This window comes from Pogonomyrmex barbatus, unplaced genomic scaffold, assembly GCF_055798465.1.
Source record: "Pogonomyrmex barbatus isolate J1 unplaced genomic scaffold, ASM5579846v1 scaffold3, whole genome shotgun sequence".
Taxonomy (NCBI): domain Eukaryota; kingdom Metazoa; phylum Arthropoda; class Insecta; order Hymenoptera; family Formicidae; genus Pogonomyrmex; species Pogonomyrmex barbatus.
Window position 1 is genome coordinate 601,373 of NW_028297127.1, and position 18,233 is coordinate 619,605.

Genomic DNA, 18,233 nt, shown 5'->3' on the forward strand with positions numbered 1-18,233 from the left:
CATTAATATCACAGTATAACCAGTAGTGACACTCAGGCTGGTTTCTCATGCAGTGTAATAACGTTTTTCATTGGCAGAATTAAGTCAGCGGCACACGATACTTTTTTTCCCCGCTGATTTGCTAGCTGGATTCGCGTGCTTGCTAAACTCTTGTCTTCGATTGGTATATTTTTTTAGATCTAAAAGAATATACCAATCAAAGACAAGAGTACCAAGCACGCAAATCCAGCTAGCAAATCAGCAGGAAAAAAGCATCGTGTGTCGCTGATCTTTAATGCGCGTGAGAGCGATCCGCATTTGATGACATTGCAAGTGGACATAGCCACTTACAGCGACCTGGAGATTTTCCATAGGATTAATCAATCAAAAAATTTTATTTTAAATTGGCCACTCGGCAACGTGAGCAATCGGTCATCCGATCCATGCATACTAGCCGCGAACTGCGTATTTCACTGGAGATTTTAATACGCACGAAGATCGTGCGCGCTAAATTTCATTGGCTGCATTTAGCAAAAAAAGCAGCTTTGCAACTGTGTAAAATCCTTTAATATGACTGGTTTATACATTTAGATCCATAAGGAACTAATGGTATTTCCTTACTTTCGTAATTTTCACCTTGCTTCAAAACTTCCACAATTGACTCTCGGATGAATTTAGCATATAGCGACGTGGTCAACTCAGACAATATGGCGGCGCGCGTAAGCGCCGCCTGACTACACTACTAACGGCAAGGCGGGCTTCCAAATTCAGGACGAAGGGTTACTTTTTATTATGTGCATCCCACACTTATATTATAACAAAAATATTTATTTGACACATTATTATAAAACTATGAGATCTAAATCGACTTAAACTAAAATAATTTTCAAGGCAGCTTTGCCTTGATTGGCTGAATTCTGATCCGTAATCCCAATCCGATCCGCTTCCGCGTAATACGTAGTGTGACAACGACTTAACTCTAGCACTTATGCCAGCGAGATCGTTCGTATAAACCAAAATAATTCTTAATTTTATACATCGCTGCTTCGTCTACGCCTAGCTTCCTTGCAAGAAGTAGGAAGAGAGAGAGAGAGAGAGAGAGAGAGAGAGAGACAGACAGAGCAAAAGAAATATGCGATTGTGCGCCGCGATTCGCTTCTGCGGCGTCACAAGCAGTCAGGAGCTGGCGCCATCGTACGGCCGCTATTTATACTAGTACTGCTGACGATATCTTACAGCATCAACTAACACCAAGATTGTAACTATTACCGACCGTAACATTTGTCGGGAAGCAACTATATATTTATTGATTGGGATAAATGACACACACACACACACACACACACACACACACACACACACACACACACACACACACACACACATCATATATAATATATATTTATTAATATATTTATTCTACACATGTTATACTAAGTTAACGAGAAAAAATATTTAAAAAATTGTAAATGTTTTAAAACAAAATTTATAATTATGCAATTTCATAAAAATTTAAAAAACCGCTCTAATATTACGCGGAAAACTGAAATGCATACGCATGTGATCACAGCGCATGCCCATACATTTCGTCGGTATGACAGGTTTCCTAACCCTGAATAACGCAAATTTTAATGATTAATATCTCGGTTCGCGAGGCAGAGCGACGCTTTTTTCTGTCTTTTTTCAGATTTTTTCATTTTGTGCAAAAACGCGTCGAATGAGCCTATTTTTATCAAAATCGGAGGTGAGGGACCTAAACTAAATATTTATCAAAAAATTCTATAATCTAATGAGAAAATTGTTATGTATTTTAGAAATAACAATGTAACATTGCCTTTGTTATGCATATGATACATGATACAATTATATAATAACTTGTGTTATTTATTACGTCTATGTTACATTGTTAGACTAAACAATATTTACAAAATATTGATTATATTCAGCTTGACTTTAATTTTCGAAAAGAATAGATATATGCTAGTTTATCTGACAATTTGTTACTAATATAGAAATATACACTTATACAATGTAATAAAAAATTTAGTAAAATTTTTTTACTAATTTAAGTGTCAAATTCCTAATTGCATATATATCTTTGTAGCTTGTTTTACATAATGACAGACTTGCTCATGTACGCAATTTTAATCATTCCCTGAAGCATATCGGAATATTTGCATATACAGGACATTTGAGAAGTATAAATCAAGGCTTTTAAACATCATTGAAGTGCACAAAAAATATAATATAATATTTTGTATACGCTTTACAGAAAATTCTCAAATTATGTTTGATGCGCAATATCAGAATAATCGAAAGAATATTAACGAATTTTTTTTTGATGTTATAAGAAATATCAATTCAATGATATTTCGGGAAGTTCGGGAAGATTTTCACTATCTTAAGATATTTAAAATAATAATATTAAAAAATAATATTTCAGCAATAATTCACTAATATTATATACAGAATGTTTTTTATTTTGATATAAGGAATCTCAGGGACGTAAAATGAAAGGAAAATATTTGTAAATAAATCTTTTTATTAACTTTTCAATTTTATTTGCAATAATTTTATATTCAAAATATAACATTATAATATTATATAGCTGTAAAAGAGATATTCAGACATAACTTAATATCATAAAATTAAACTTACGTTTATATAAACCAATTTTTTATTTTAAATATAATTGCACATTTATATTGTATACATAATAATATGTATTGTACATAACATTATATAACGAAATATTTATTTTTATATTTATTAAGATGTTTGATTTTATTCTTTATTTCTTTAATTTTTACTTTATTTATTTATTATTTTTAAATAATTCACTTTGGAAAAAAATCATAGTATATTTTTCCAACATTTTTGAAATATTATATGTCCGCTAATATTATGTTATAATTTTGCATATCTACAACGTCTCTGTCTACATTGCAATCTGCAATGTTGCAATATTATCTGCATTGTTACTGTATATCTAGAAGGATCTGTGTTGTATGGGCAATTACCAAAAAATGTGGCTCCAAAGGGCCAGCGACTGGTCACCAGTGCGGTCGTTGCTTGCAGATATAAAGTAAATGTTCCATAACGGGTTGTAAGTGGTTCTCATCCAGATACAGAATAGTCAGGCAAGGTCAGCAAAAGTTTACAGATTTGATAGTTTCTATCTCTTTCTGTATCATATTATTGATAAATTCTCATTTGCGCATAAGAAAGAGCAAAAATAAAGTATAAAAAATAATAAGTATAAAGGTAGTAACTATAATAATATAATAATAATATAAAGTAACTATATGATTATAAAAACTAAATTAAAAGACAAAATATACAAAGAACTATAAATATTTTTATTCATTATACTAATATCTCAATACACATTCGTTATCTCTAATATCTAGAGTATAGAAAAACATTAATTTAATACAAACGATATTCATATTATAAGAGTAGAAAAAACAATACAAACACACACACAAATACACACATACACACACACACACACACACACGCGCGCGCGCGCGCGCGCGCATGTTTGTAAAAACGTATTGTCCAGTCTTGATAAAAAGTCTATCTATAATTATGGAAGTATTTTATATTTGATTAACTAGTCAACATACTCAATCATCCATTAATCATGTCTTTTTGATGATGCACAGATAATGAACGTGTAAAAATATGAAAATGTTCATATATTTATTATATTTGTAGTATTATTTAGTGGATATGCGCTCATTCGACGATTTTTAATAGTTAATAACTCATTACTAATTGTGAAAATTGCAAAACGAGAAGACTTTATCAATATTGTAATAATCAAGTCAATATTATAACAATTCCAAAATAGTAGAGGACTGTTCTACTTAGTTTTCCAGCAAACGGAAATGAAATGGATAGAAATGTATTCGTATGATCATTGCCGAATCCAAATTCTTGATTTTTTTAAAAATTCCGTTTCAATCCAATTCAAATTTATGAATTCTTTTAATCCATTTTGATTCATGAAGTGGAATTGAAGATTCTTCCAAATTAATCCAAAAAAAATTACGTGAGCCATGTCAAATTTTAATTCATGAAATGGGATTGAAATGAAATACTTCCTATTCTTTCAATTCAAAATATATTAAAATGAATTAAAATGGATTAAAAATTTTCAATTCATTTTAATCTATTTCTGAATGCTGAGATGTTTATATTTAATGTATATTTTTAATGTCTACATTTTGTCATCGTGTCTGCGCATTGAACGATATGTTGAATATCTTTTCTATTTTTTCTCAAATAATTAATAATTGATAATCCTTCAATGTTACTTTTAGTTTCATTCATAGAAAATACACCAATAAGAGTATTACATATATGATTTGCACGATTATATTTGCTGGTAAACCGGGTGAACGTGCACTCATTTAGCAATCTTTAATCTCTATAAGATACCTTACACACATACACACAACACACACACACACACACACACACACACACACACACTCACCCACTCACCACACGAAGACTGCAGTGATAAAATCTATACTTGCATTTATAACATTTAATTATTGTGATACACTTTTTATAAGCAAAAATAATAATATATGATTAACAAAAATGAAAAATGCATATAGTCTGGAATAAGAATGATATGCAACATAGAATAAAAGTCTCTATTTCTCTTTTTCTCTCTCTTTCTCTCATTCTTTTTTTGTATTTTATTACTGTCTATTCTAATGATGAATCCTGATCCTGTACAAAAGAATAATACTTACTTAAGCTAACAGGCTTACGAATCATTTTGGGATATTACACGAATATGCACAGTTACGCGAAACAGTCAAAGATTAAGGTAGAAGAGGATGATAATATATTGGCTTGCGACTTTTCTCCATAATGTAGAATGCTTTAGGCTTGCCATTTCCGGGGAAGTTCTTGTGAATGCTGGTAGAACCCGTTTTGGTAGCGATTGGCGCGTAATATGACATAGCAGCTTTCTTTCTATGTTTCTTCATCTTTGACATAGAGTTTCTCAAGTTATAAAATTCATTGATTAAATGGATCCTAGGTATATTCAGTTCGTCTGATAAATCTAATCTATAGGCTTTGTTGCTAGTATCGTTTTTTTTCGTTAATTTAAATTTAATATTGTCATTATCACTCTCTGGATAACTAAGCCTTTTATCATTGTTCCTGACGTTCTTCGTCATTGTCGGCTTTTGATGTAAACGTAGTTTATTATCAGCGGTATAATGCTCATAATTTTTGGTTGTATCAAGAGAATAAAACTTATTCAATATAGCTTTTGTGGAAGATATTTGTTGCCGTTTCTTCATATCCTCCAGTGTTTTTCTAGCCTGATCGAGCTTCAGTTGACTTAATTGAAGACCCTTTTTCTCCGTCATTTTCTTTACAATTGGTAAATTCCAATGATAAATTTTGGCAGGTCTACCGTTTCCTTGGAATCCCATCGGAAAATTTAGATCGGTCTTAGTTTTTTTGTCACCGTTGACAGATTTGTGCGGCTTTATAATAGTGTAATATGGCGGACTGGCTGGAAGTTTCACAATGTAAATGTGGCTGTCGCGGTGTCCGTGACGATGATTGTAAGGTTGATGTATACGCATCTGCGAGTCGAGTCCTGGTGGCTCAGGACCAGCTAATCGCTTCTTGTGATGTCCATCAGGTATTTGAAGAGGTGTCAGGCCGAGTCTGTTTAGAACAGCCGCGTTGCTTGTATGAACTGTCTCGAAATTTTCCTCGGAAGTGGCGAAACTACTGAAGAACATCAGTAGAGAACCACTTAAAAGTAATAATCTAAAACAAAAATCATTACTTATATTATGTATATGTATTCAATGTAATGATAATATCCAATGTAATATGATCCAATAATGAATAATAATGAATCAAAGATCGCTGACAATGTATTACAAATATAAGAATCTCATAATTATGACAATTATTGTTTGTAGTGCATAGATAATTTGAAAGAGCCATCTAAATGAGACTTCAACTATGCCACAAACACATAATATTCATTTGAATATGAGAGATTTAAATAAAGAAGAGTTACATGTACTTAGAGAACGATTCATTATGAGTCGTGATTGCCATATCGTAGAATGAAAGAAGTTGTTTAATCGCAAGCAATGTAATGAGGAATTCAAAGGAAAGATCGTGAGTGACCTTTCAGTTATCTAACTGCTCGTAAAACTATGTGTGAAACGAGTTATATGTGGAAAAAATTTCAATGAGGAAGAAATTTCAAAGCAGGCGTGAAAGTGATGACTTTACGCCAATAAAGAAACAAGAAATTTTACGAAATGAGAAACATGTAAAAACATTATAATGATAAATACGGATCAACCTGTTTTGCTATTATGAACAGCGCGATAACTTATCCTTCTACTTAATTACTTGTTACAAGGATAAAGTATGTTAATTTTTCTGAGTCTCTCTTATTTCTCTCTAGGATAAAACACAAAATACTATTTCTAAAATAGATTATGTATATTTACAATGAAATTAATAACATTTCAACAATTTGTCATCATCCAATTAATATATTTAAGAAAGAATAAAATAAATCCTTACAACTTCATAATAAAAAATATAAAAGTTATTACAATAATAAAATAATTTGTCATATAAGATTAAAAAAAAAATATATATATATATAAACTGAATTATAATATACAAAACACAAGTCAAATTTATATAAAACGCAAGCAAATTATATAGGATGTTCTAAAATTTCTGCAAGAACAAGACGTAATTCTTTATACTAAAGAAACAATTTTTTTTATTCTTTAATAAATTTATTTAAAAAAAAAAGTGATTATAAAAAGGTATCATAATAACATCATCTGCAAATGAATCAATGTTACAATTGTATAGTCATCTTAAAATCTTGCAACTTTTAATTAAAATATCTTTTTCAAAAATACATTACATTTTACACTCTTTAAAGATATAACATATATATTCTTTATATATGAAGATAAAATAATTGAGAGGAATTTGTAATTCTATAGAAAAAAATGCTTAATAATAATCGATGATATTAAATGTTCTTTTATTTCGCCCTATTGTTTCACGACTATTGGGTTTTATTTTATACGATTCGAAAATTGCATTAATAATATTTTAAACAGCCATTTATCGGTCATTACGATATAAAATCTCGTGAGCGATGTACTCAAGTATTTATTAAATGGCCGTAGTGCCATGTCAAACAACGAGTGTAGATCGAGAGGGAGGCATTTGATTATACACGCACGTGCTTGTATCGAAGGGTTGCATCCAGGAACAACCTATTAATACTTATTAAATTAATGTCGTAAAGATTTAAATAACTTTAAATCATATTTATGAACAACAGTTTATCTCTACAATACAACACAGCGATGATTTCTCAAATAAAAATGTTAATCATGATTAACGCAGATATTTCGGGAAAATTTTATGGCAAATGGGAAACGATTTAATTGCGTTTGTCACAATGTTTTTCCACACAAAGCCAATTACATTGCACATATAAAGAGTTCACATTAAAAAGCAAATTTGTGTTTATATATAAATTCGAATTATATTATTAATTATAAAGTAAATAATGCATATTACATTTAAAATATAAAAATTATGTTTTAATACCTAAATGTCAATGAAAGATATGCTTAGAAATCGTGGTCTGAACAATAGTACCAAAATATTCATCTACTTATTAGAAAAAATTCACTTGGTTGTTTCTCACATTGATTTGTTTTGTGATTACTGAAATATTCATGAACGAACAAATGTATCTGATGCAACTCCGGACGAATCGCAGACTTCGCTTCTTCCCTTTCTATCGGCTCTTTGACCTCAGCACCATTCTGCATAACGGTGCATTAGCCTGGACGTTTGCCTATTATGTCACTATATTCATATAAGGACATCATATACCGTAAGTTTAATTTAAACAGAATTTCTTTAAATTTTTCGAAGTCACAATCAATCTTTATATATACAATAATATTGTAAGAAAGATACAAAATCATGTTCAGTGCATCTCGCATGTGTATGTGTGTGTGTGTGTGTGTGTGCGCGCGCGCGCGCGCGCGCGCGCGCATATATCTCATGATAAAAAATATAAATAAGAAACGTTAAAGAAATTTCGTACTTTTATTAAAATATTTATACTAGAAGTCAAGAATATAAAATAATTATATATACTTCAATATCTCATATGGAATCAATATATTTAAGTCACACATAATATAATATTTATAAATTAAAATAATTTTTTAAAAAAGATATAATCTAATTCGACACTGTCGCGACATCTCGTATTTATAATAATATTATCATTTTGTAATTTAATACAATAAATGTATTAATAAAATATGAATATATACATCACATCCATACATGCATCACTTTATGTTCATAAAGATAATAATAGTCTGTAATTACTTCGATAATAAGTAGAAATTCTTCCTGAACTTTGAGCATACGATAATTCTATATTAGATTGTTATTTGTAATTCGTTCTATATGAGAATTTTTGCTTTGCCTCGTCGCACTGCAAACTCTGTTGCTTGCTATATTCATGCAGTGATTAATTATCACAGACTAATTGTCACTAATTACGATTGAACACGAGAAGGAATTCCTATGATAAATATAACAAAATCATAAAAATTATAATTTTTTTTAAATAAAAAGGTCTATATTCTTGCATTTATATATCTCTACGTTTTATCTTAATCCTATCCTAATTTATCTTAAAAAACAAATAGACATACTGTCTGGAAATAATCTAAACCCACCAGTCTTTCCCTTTCTCCCTTCTTTATACATACATAAAACACATACACATACGCGCGTATGTATAAATATCACGCGCGCGCGCGCGCGCGCGCGCGCGCACACACACACACACACACACACACACACACACACACAAGCTTATTATTAGTCTTATTATTTTAATAAAAACATTCCATTAGTTTAATAAAAAAGTCTTTATCATTTTGATTTTTTTAATATAATGAAAGAGTCATTCGTTTATATTTAGATTTTGCGAGCAAGTATATTCATGCGAGGAAACAGTCCAGCGTTAGGTATATTCGTGGTTGCTAGGCGCGTAGCAAGATGTGTTTTGAGGTGTGCACTGTAATGCGCTATCATTTATAGATAATTTATAGATCCAAACATCATGCCGCGTGTCTAGCAACCGTGACCTATACGTAACGCCAGTCCCCTCGCGCGCGTATATCATTCATCCCCAGATTTATATAAATTAATAACTTTAATTATCGAAAATCTTAAAATCATAAAATGGAACAGAACTTTTCTATTCGATATAATCCGCTTTATTTGCTCACAAGAGAGATGATACAGTTATTATTAGATATCTATGTATTGCGTGTACAAGATGTCTCATAATTAATTATATATCGCTTGTATGCAGATAAAGCGTGTTTAACTGTAGTGAAGAAAAGTTCATTTTACGATCTTCGTAATTAGTAATTAGTTGTTAATTAAGTAAAAATGGCCAAGGTGCGAGTGCACCACAAAATACGATCGTCCAACATCACGAACATTCACGAGTTGTTGAAAAGGTGATAAGATATTTGGAGGTTTACACTAAGCAGATGCTCCATTACTTGTTGACCACACATTTAAACATTTCGCTAGTTTCTAGTAATCATAAATGCGCGTAATGTTAGGCAATCTCTCTTATTGTGCGTTTATATTTGCCGACAGACCGAACGGTATATGCGCTTATTCAGAAATTTTTTTATTAATTAATATCTCATTATACTAATTGCGAAAATCACGAAATGGTAAGAAACTTTTGTACTTGTAATTTAATCTGTTCTCCCTGTGTGCGATGTTACCATTAATTATAAGATACTCTGTATATTTGCCTCTTTTTGTTTTTATAGATATTTTTATATATTCTAGATGCATTTATTTAATAGACGATTTTAAGAGATTTGTATTATGTTATAAAAGCAGTTATTTTAGCATAAAGCAGTAAACTTTATGTAAATATTTATGCGAAATATGTTATTTTTATTTTTATTTTTATTTAAAGCTATACTAAATACATATAAAATACTTATAAAAGAGATTAAGAGAGGTAAAAGAGAAATTTCTTTGTGTGCACATACTTTTACAGAGTATTTCTAGAATAATTCTATTTGGATATCTAGACATCTAGATGTAAGATGTGTCTATATATGAATACATACTATTATGATACCTGTACATGGAAAGAATGTTTTTGCTGGCAAATCTAAAAATTTAGCTAAATACAGATCTGAAAATAATTTTAGTGAACTTTCAAATTTGTATGTATGACATTTAAATAGAAGATCAAAAATTTGCTATAAGATCAAAAATTTTTGCAAATTATTATTACCAGAATAAGAGTTCTGAATAATAATTTTGATGATGCAACAAAATTATTTCCAGATCTGTATCTGGTCAAATTTTTAAATTTTTTGTCAGTAAAACTGTTCTCTCCGTGTATTACTTTTATTTATATTATAAAATTATCCTCCTTCATGAAATTTTACTGTGTTTTTTAAGGAAGAATGTAAAGATAATTAAGAGGATCCATATGGCAGAGTACAGAGTACAGAGAAAAGCTTAACATCGCATAAAGTTTCTATCATCCGTGTAATGATTCACGAGGGATGATTATGCTCTTGACATGCAACGTCCGTAAAAAGAAAAATGAATGCGAGCATGTTCATAGGGGTTTCTTCGGGCTTATGCGCTTGTATCACCTTTCCTCTTTCATTATCGCCCCTACAACGATAGTTAGTCTTTTTCACCCTGCGTAATTAGTGATTAACACATGAAACAGATGATGCCTGCCCTCACGAGCAATTGCCCGCGTGGAAAAAATGACGCGAATGAACATAGCAATGCGCAAGACGATCCCTATAATGAAAAGAAAAAAAAATGCTTATATTTCTATATGCTAAATTATACAGCCTCTTGGAAATTTGTCACGTTAATATAAAGCGTGTTGGATGTTTATTTGAAATGCATGATGTCAGGCTATACATGAAGATTTTTTTTTTATATATTATTTTACTCCTGATATTTTGAATAACATTGTAAAATAAACTTTTTATAAACTTTTTAGAGGTAATAATACATAAAGCATATCTAATCATGTATATATAAGTATTCTAAGTTTAGTGTTCTTAATATTTATGTATCATTACTTGATGCATTGAACATAATCTTATTTCAAATGTTACCATATCATTATTAAATTACTATTACATTGTATTCATTAAACATCATCACACTTTATTAAAGCGAATCGTCGAACTATGATAGCTGATTGATGATGCAATTGATCAATGATGCAATTAAAACTAAGATCGCTGAATCTTTCTTATTTGAAAGCAATGCGAAAAGATGGAAGCTTAATAACGATTTACGCATCGTATAATTTGAAAGCCTTACGGCAAACAGTCTCGATCAATACTTTCTTGCGTTTGTCTGATTCCATTCGAAGTTAATATTGAGCATACTGAGACTTTGCTGCTTGACGTTATGAATTTACGTGAATTTAATAAAAACGATGTTTGTTGTAAAAATATTTGCCATCATTTTCAGTCATTTTGAATTTTCAAATATACAATAATACCTGATTGTTATCTTAACAATATCATATTCATTATATTAAAGTATATATTTTTTGTAATAGAAGAGCTTGAAAATAACTGTCTGTCTCGTTGCCTAAGGCTTAAAGAGAAAAATGCAGCAGAGTCAAATGTAATAAAGATAAAAGGGAAAGAAAAATATGAAATGAACAAGAATAAACACGAGACAGAAGCGGAGAGAGGAGAGAGCAGTAGGCGGACTGGTCGCAGAGGCGGAAAGTCAATATTGTACGCAATGGGGTACACATGGAGAGAATTATTATCGTGTTAAAATTTATCGAATATATTGGAGACGCGTCTAAATAAATTTATTTCATCATGTGCATAAATTTTTTACGTTTCCAATATCCTACTTATTGAAAAAAAAAAAAAAAACGCCAAAATTGTGAATGGAGAGTCAGTGGATGACGAATGATAAACGTGTAAGATTTTTTCAATTGCTTGAACTTCAAATTCGACCGCCGCTCAAACGTCACGTGTTTTCGATTATCAAATAAATAAAATTTTAAGCCAGACAAATCAAATTAATAATCTATATCTTGAATATGTTCCTTATTTTATATACATATTTTGTTTTTACAAAAGAGACTTCAAAATTGAATTTTTATTATCGAGTTAAATTAATTTTTCAATTGCGGATTATATAAATGTAAAATTTTGTATCAATCAAAACATTAAGTATTTTTCTATAAACAGCACGAGAAACGTACAAAAAAAATATCTGCAACAGGAAGTGTTCGATAAAGTAAAATGCTTCGATTACATTTATGATTGGAATGTGCTTCAACGAGATGTGTAAGGAATGTCATTTAAACTGTCAAGAAAGTTTTGAGAATGTCATTAGTAATACACAAAATGCATAAAAGAATAAATCTGAAAATGTTTTTTGTTCTCAACACATTCATTTTTTTATAAATAATTATGAATCAATTAATTCGAGATTTATTTTGTTTATTATTTTTTTATAAACTAATCTTACGTGTGTGTGTATATATATATATATATATATATATGAAAAAACAGCAAATCGCAAAAAGCTTTTATCAACATTCTACACTTAATGCATATCAATGTCTAAGTGAATTAAAATAAGACTTTAACAAAATGGATTAAAAGATAATCTTAAGATTATCTTTCCTTTCAAATTAGAAAGCAATCTTGATTAAAAAATATATATTTTAAGATAATCTTGAATTAATTTAAAAAGAATCTTACCTAAGCTTTTTGTACATATTCTTCAGCAATTTACGAGAAATCACAAAAGTAATGTTATGCTGAACTAATAATAGTATTGCGCGGAATTGAATTTTAACCGATATTTGATTATAATATACATTTACATGCACAATACCAAGATACTAAATTAACACAAACCCGACGCAAACTAAACGAGCGCGCAACGACGACTGAACTCCCCCACTGAATTCTCATTGACACCAGATAGAACAGCAGACAGAGCAAGTATGCCGAGGAATCGCACGAAGTATGTCGATCAGCACCGAAGATGGCCGAAGCTTCAGCTTTAAAAAGCTGATTGTCACATATGTCGCGATGCCACATATGTAAATGTATGAATTTTAACATGATTATACGTTATGCGATAAACAAATTTGAAATCACTCTTAATTACATACAAATATATTTATATGTATTTTTAAATTCTTACAAAAGAATAGAAAATTCAACTTTTTTAAACGATTTTGAATACATCATTGATGAAAATATTTTACTGAAATTGCAATAATGACTTACATTGAAATATTATACAAATTATTGAAATTGATTAATTAATAATATTAATTTATTTTCGATATTACTTCATGAAAATTTTAATTAAATTTCAATGTAAAACATAAAAAAATTCAAAATAAAAATTAATGCGTGCAATGATCCAATGAGAAATAATCAGTTGAAAAAAATGATCTAATCGATATATTTATAAACTGAGATTAACTAGTTGATGTATTAAAAGGATTCCGCATATTTTATGTGAAAAAAGTGGCTTCGGTTTAATCGGCCGAAAATGAAATACGTTTCAGATGATACTGATCAAAAGTTTCTTCTGACAAAAAGTCCAAAAATCAATAGATAAAAGATATAATTATTTGAAGTGAGTGCTATTGGAGTTTAATCCATTAAAGCCCTATAGACCAGTAAGGATAGCCAAAAAATAATTATTGGAAATAAGACCGGACTATAAAAAAATATTTCTGACATAAAAAGTACATTATAAAAATCAATTTTGCAATTACTTTATAAACAAATAATGTTTTACATAAACAAAGAATGATTTAAGAAAGAGAATACTTTCTCCTTTCGCCACATGTCTTTTTAATGATTTTCTCTGTACAATCGATTAGCATAATCAGTTTTTTCTCTACAGTCAATTTCTAATAATTTGTTTATAATAATTAGTTGCAAAATCATTATATGTTCTTTTAGACAAACCTTCTTTAAATTTTAAATTATTTAAAAAACATTTCATTTTAATAAAATAATATAACATTATACACAAATACACAACATAAAAAAATTATTTAAAATAATATATTAAATATCTAAATGAAACATAGTTCAATAAAAAATATTTATATAGTTGAATTTGCTGATTAAATATAGTTATTGCATAATATATGAAACTAGTTCGAACGACATAGTACCGGGATGTACAATGACACTTAAATCAGTTTTGTAGATATTTTTGTCTTATCTATTCTCACAGAAAGTTACTGCAATCGGTTCTAAAGATATAAAAATTGCACCATTATAAATGATTATGAACGTTTGCTTATGAACTTTTCTTGTTGTGTTCAAATTGAAAACATGGAAATACAACAAGATCAATAGTATATATATATATATATATATATGTGTGTGTGTGTGTGTGTGTGTGTGTGTGTATTTTCCATATTTTCCATATTTGATATATATTTTATTGTATTTTCTTACATATAATATAAATAACTATTTATCCTTTTTTTCGGAGCAATTAGCTCCCGTCCGACTGATACTTCCGAAGTCTTCCCTAGGTCTTTTTCCATGAGTAATACATTTCCAAAGGTCGATTGACACGCCAAAATTTATCGTTCACTTGTCGTAATGTTTGCGAACCACTTAATACTACAAGTTGTCCAGGTGAAGGTGCGATATAGATACAGAAATTTAATAGTCTATCTGATTCCGACAGTTCTGTATCCAAATCTAACGTTAAACGCATTGCCAAATATTTACTTAAGTGATCCACTGCGAAACAAATAATTTGTTAATACTTGCTGAAAAAATTGTTTCTTCATTTCGTGTTTTCAATATATTTATATCTATGTATTCACAACTTTTTCTTCTTATCTATATGTATACATTTGCAAAATATTTTACCTGTAGCATTTGCTGTTGTTTTTATATAACGAATGCTGTTTTCTTTCAATGCTTTTATTAGAGAATTGTCACCAGCCATTTCTGTAGGATGTGGTTTAAAGACAAGTTCAATTTCATTGAGCATTAAAGGCTCGCTAGGACCTTCACCTTCTGTATCAACCATAGAATCCCCACCGCCTGTCTCAGCTTCTGCACTAGAGGAATCATTTTCTGAATTTTGAAGGCTTTTCTGTCGTTTTGATGGTTTTGGAATTTGATTTGCAGGGTTTGGTGATGGTGTAGTAGAATTTCTAGATGTTGTTCCTATAAATACATATAAAAATTACATTAATATTATAAAATTTATATAAATTGTTATAATCCAGAAAAACTGCCGAACTATTTATACATTAAAAAATAACATTAGTTTTTTAAGAATTTAGTCGTACCTCCACTGTTCATAAGTCCTGTTGTACTTTGAGACGAATCACTTTGATTTGCTACATTTGTAGATGGATTTGGTGTTGTAGGTGTGCTAATATTTGGCGTATTGCTATAAGATGTCGCATTATTTGCATTATCAGATTCATTGGCATTCTTTCTTGAACGCTGTGGACGATTTTGACTTTGCAACTTAATGCCCTCTGTAATAGAATTAACGAGTGCAGCTTGTGAATGTGATTTATTCAGCTTAGCCAAAACTCGTTCTTGATGAGCCTCATACTCATCTCTGCTCGGATAGATTTTTGAGATTAGCAAATCAAAATTTGGATCCGGTCTAAGAGATCTCTTAGAAACCAATTTCTTTCGACATGTGGGACATTCCTGTAAATGACATTACAAAAACACTTATAAGAATGCTTTAGGAATTTCCAAAAATTCCTTATAATGTAAATTTACTTTTATATAAACATATATAATGTATATACATTTTATTTAGATACATAAAAATGCAATGCTTTTTTTAATTTTAATTTTTAATAAAATAATTGCATTTTTACTACAGATACATAATTAATTACAATATATAATATCCTAAATTTTTATTAAAAAATATTAAAGTAAAAATATTAAAGTAAAAAATATTACTTAAGGATTTATTTTTTGAAATATTTTGTAATATTTTTTGAATAAAAGTTTTATTCAAAAGAATATTAAAGCATTAAAGAATATTATAATCACGACATTTCTCATTCCTATACTTCATTTATTCCTACATTTCTTATTCCTGACTTCAATTTGCCATAGCAATGGATATTCTCTATATATAATCTCTATATATAATCTGTTGATCATAAGATTCTTGAGGTAATTGTTATTTTGTTTGTGTTAGTTTGTTTGTGTGTATGTGTGTGTGTGTGTATGTGTGTGTGTAATATGATTGCAATACTTAGCTAAATATCTAGAAATAAACTTTGCAAAATACATATAATAAATTTTAGAGCCATTTTTAAATCCATATAATATTATTGATAAAATGCTAACAATTCCTTAACAAAATGACAGTAGATTAATGACAGAAATCAAGTAGACTTTAATAACTTGTTGCATAATTTGATATAGACTAACACCATGAACAGTGCAAAATCCTTGACAGATTCTGCTCAATTTATGATTAGGTTATGACAACAGGTTCTGCTAATAAAATTACAAACTTAACACAGACAAAATTGATGTCATTTTTCTAAACAATTGTTAATTGAATTTAATTTGAATCTATTAGCATACTGCAATTTATTTACTGGAAAATTTTATTAACATATTGCAATTTATTTACTGGAAAAGAATATTTTTTTATATTTCTATAAATAGAAAATGCATTAATGATACACGAATATTATACTATACGTACGATATAATACAAATATTTTATATAAATATAAATATTTTGTAAAAAGACACAGAACGATCTTATTCGCAGTGTTGTAAATATAAATTTGTTATTTTAACGTACTTTATTGCCGCTACGTAAAGCCGTAATGATACAGTCCGAGCAAAAACGGTGGAGACACTCCTTGGTGGTCATCGTCTTTTTTAACATATCTAAACAAATAGGGCACATAAGTTCACTATGCAGACTGCGGGGACTGACGGCGATTTCTGTATTGTCGGTGATCGCATCCTGCGGAGTACGGTGTAATTCGTAGAGTGATAATTCCCATGTTTTGTTGAGTCCAACTTGTTCCGTAGATGCCATCTTGATTACAACGCGTGCGACCGGAGGTGGGTCGGGGAGTTTACTATCAACGCTATCAACGCTAATGCTGCCAACTCCGTTCGCGAAGCCAAAATAGCGCTAGCAAGTGCGAACTCCACGAACAGCGGTGGTAAATGTAGCATTAAGGCTGAATTCTCATGCAGATACTGACCGTGAACGGAGTTGGCAGCACTAAGCTGGATGCTGGACAATAAAAAACACAGGCAATAGGAACAGGGAATAACGCAGATAACAAATTTCAATTTCTGGGGAAACCGTGTATCAATGCACAATGGAAAACACAGACAACAGGAACAGGGAATAGAAATAAAATTTTCGACGCGTTGGATTTCTGTTCTTTATCGCTTGTTCCTGACCAATCACAGTGATCCGACGTTTGCGATGACGCACCGAGTCGCCTTCGGGCCGTTGAGTGGAGGGGACGTGTTTTGTCCCTACGATGATTTTTGTGTTGCATCATCGCGCATTTTCGGTTTTTGCTCATCACGCAAATTTTTTTTTTTTATCTTTACTCACACAACTACTTTCTTTTTGGTTAATTATTTTTCGCATTCGTGGCCTGTGTTGGCGCCGTTTGGAAGCCGCGGCCATTTTCCAGGAGTATCAATATCAATGCGACGATGCACAGTCGATGTGAATCAGGTATCACTGCCCAATGCGCTTTAAGGTACGGAGATACTTTAAAATGCTCCTTTACGGAGCTCGATCATTTTTTTTTTTTTTTAATGTAATGTTTAGTGTAATTAAAAAACAGCGTTCTTTTTAAATTTGATAACTCGGCGAGAAATGATTGCATCGGGCTCCATAAAAAAAAGTATTTTAAAACTAACACTCCATTCTTTAAAGCGCACTTTGCATTAGAAGTCTGTAAGAGTTGACTAAAATATTAAAAAAGAATCTTTGTGACGTCTGTTAATTCTGTCTTTAAGACGTCTTAAAAAGAATGATTTCTGAAAAGAGACGTCTGTAAGATTTGATTAAAAGACGTTCTATGGCGTTTTTAAAGA

General features: G+C 30.1%; 3 protein-coding genes across 4 annotated transcripts in view; 1 reads left to right on the plus strand and 2 right to left on the minus strand.

Moving 5' to 3' along the window:
- Nucleotides 1–3,317: 3,317 nt before the first annotated feature.
- On the minus strand, nucleotides 3,318–13,737 carry LOC105429972 (uncharacterized). Its single transcript, XM_011643254.3, has 2 exons — nucleotides 12,870–13,737; nucleotides 3,318–5,793 (listed from the first exon to the last, which is right to left on the minus strand). Exons 1-2 carry the CDS (start codon nucleotides 12,884–12,886, stop codon nucleotides 4,824–4,826), a joined length of 987 nt encoding a protein of 328 aa, XP_011641556.2. The 5' UTR covers nucleotides 12,887–13,737; the 3' UTR covers nucleotides 3,318–4,823.
- A 490-nt stretch (nucleotides 13,738–14,227) lies between these two features.
- On the minus strand, nucleotides 14,228–17,257 carry Sce (E3 ubiquitin-protein ligase Sce). 2 transcript variants are annotated; one of them, XR_016139970.1, is made up of 5 exons: nucleotides 16,963–17,257; nucleotides 15,458–15,833; nucleotides 15,030–15,332; nucleotides 14,604–14,897; nucleotides 14,228–14,395 (listed from the first exon to the last, which is right to left on the minus strand). XR_016139970.1 is itself a non-coding variant. In XM_011643253.2 (4 exons), exons 1-4 carry the CDS (start codon nucleotides 17,203–17,205, stop codon nucleotides 14,680–14,682), a joined length of 1,140 nt encoding a protein of 379 aa, XP_011641555.1. In that variant the 5' UTR covers nucleotides 17,206–17,257; the 3' UTR covers nucleotides 14,565–14,679. The 2 variants fall into 2 exon arrangements, 1 of the variants encoding a protein (XP_011641555.1); XM_011643253.2 differs by lacking the exon at nucleotides 14,228–14,395 and having other exon boundaries at nucleotides 14,565–14,897.
- Nucleotides 17,258–17,641: 384 nt separating this feature from the next.
- The window catches only part of mwh (multiple wing hairs), a 31,545-nt gene continuing 30,953 nt past the window's right edge, over nucleotides 17,642–18,233 (plus strand). The window contains exon 1 of the mRNA XM_089078814.1: nucleotides 17,642–17,868. The gene's annotated coding sequence lies outside the window, so the exon portion shown is untranslated. The remainder of the gene's footprint in view (nucleotides 17,869–18,233) is intronic.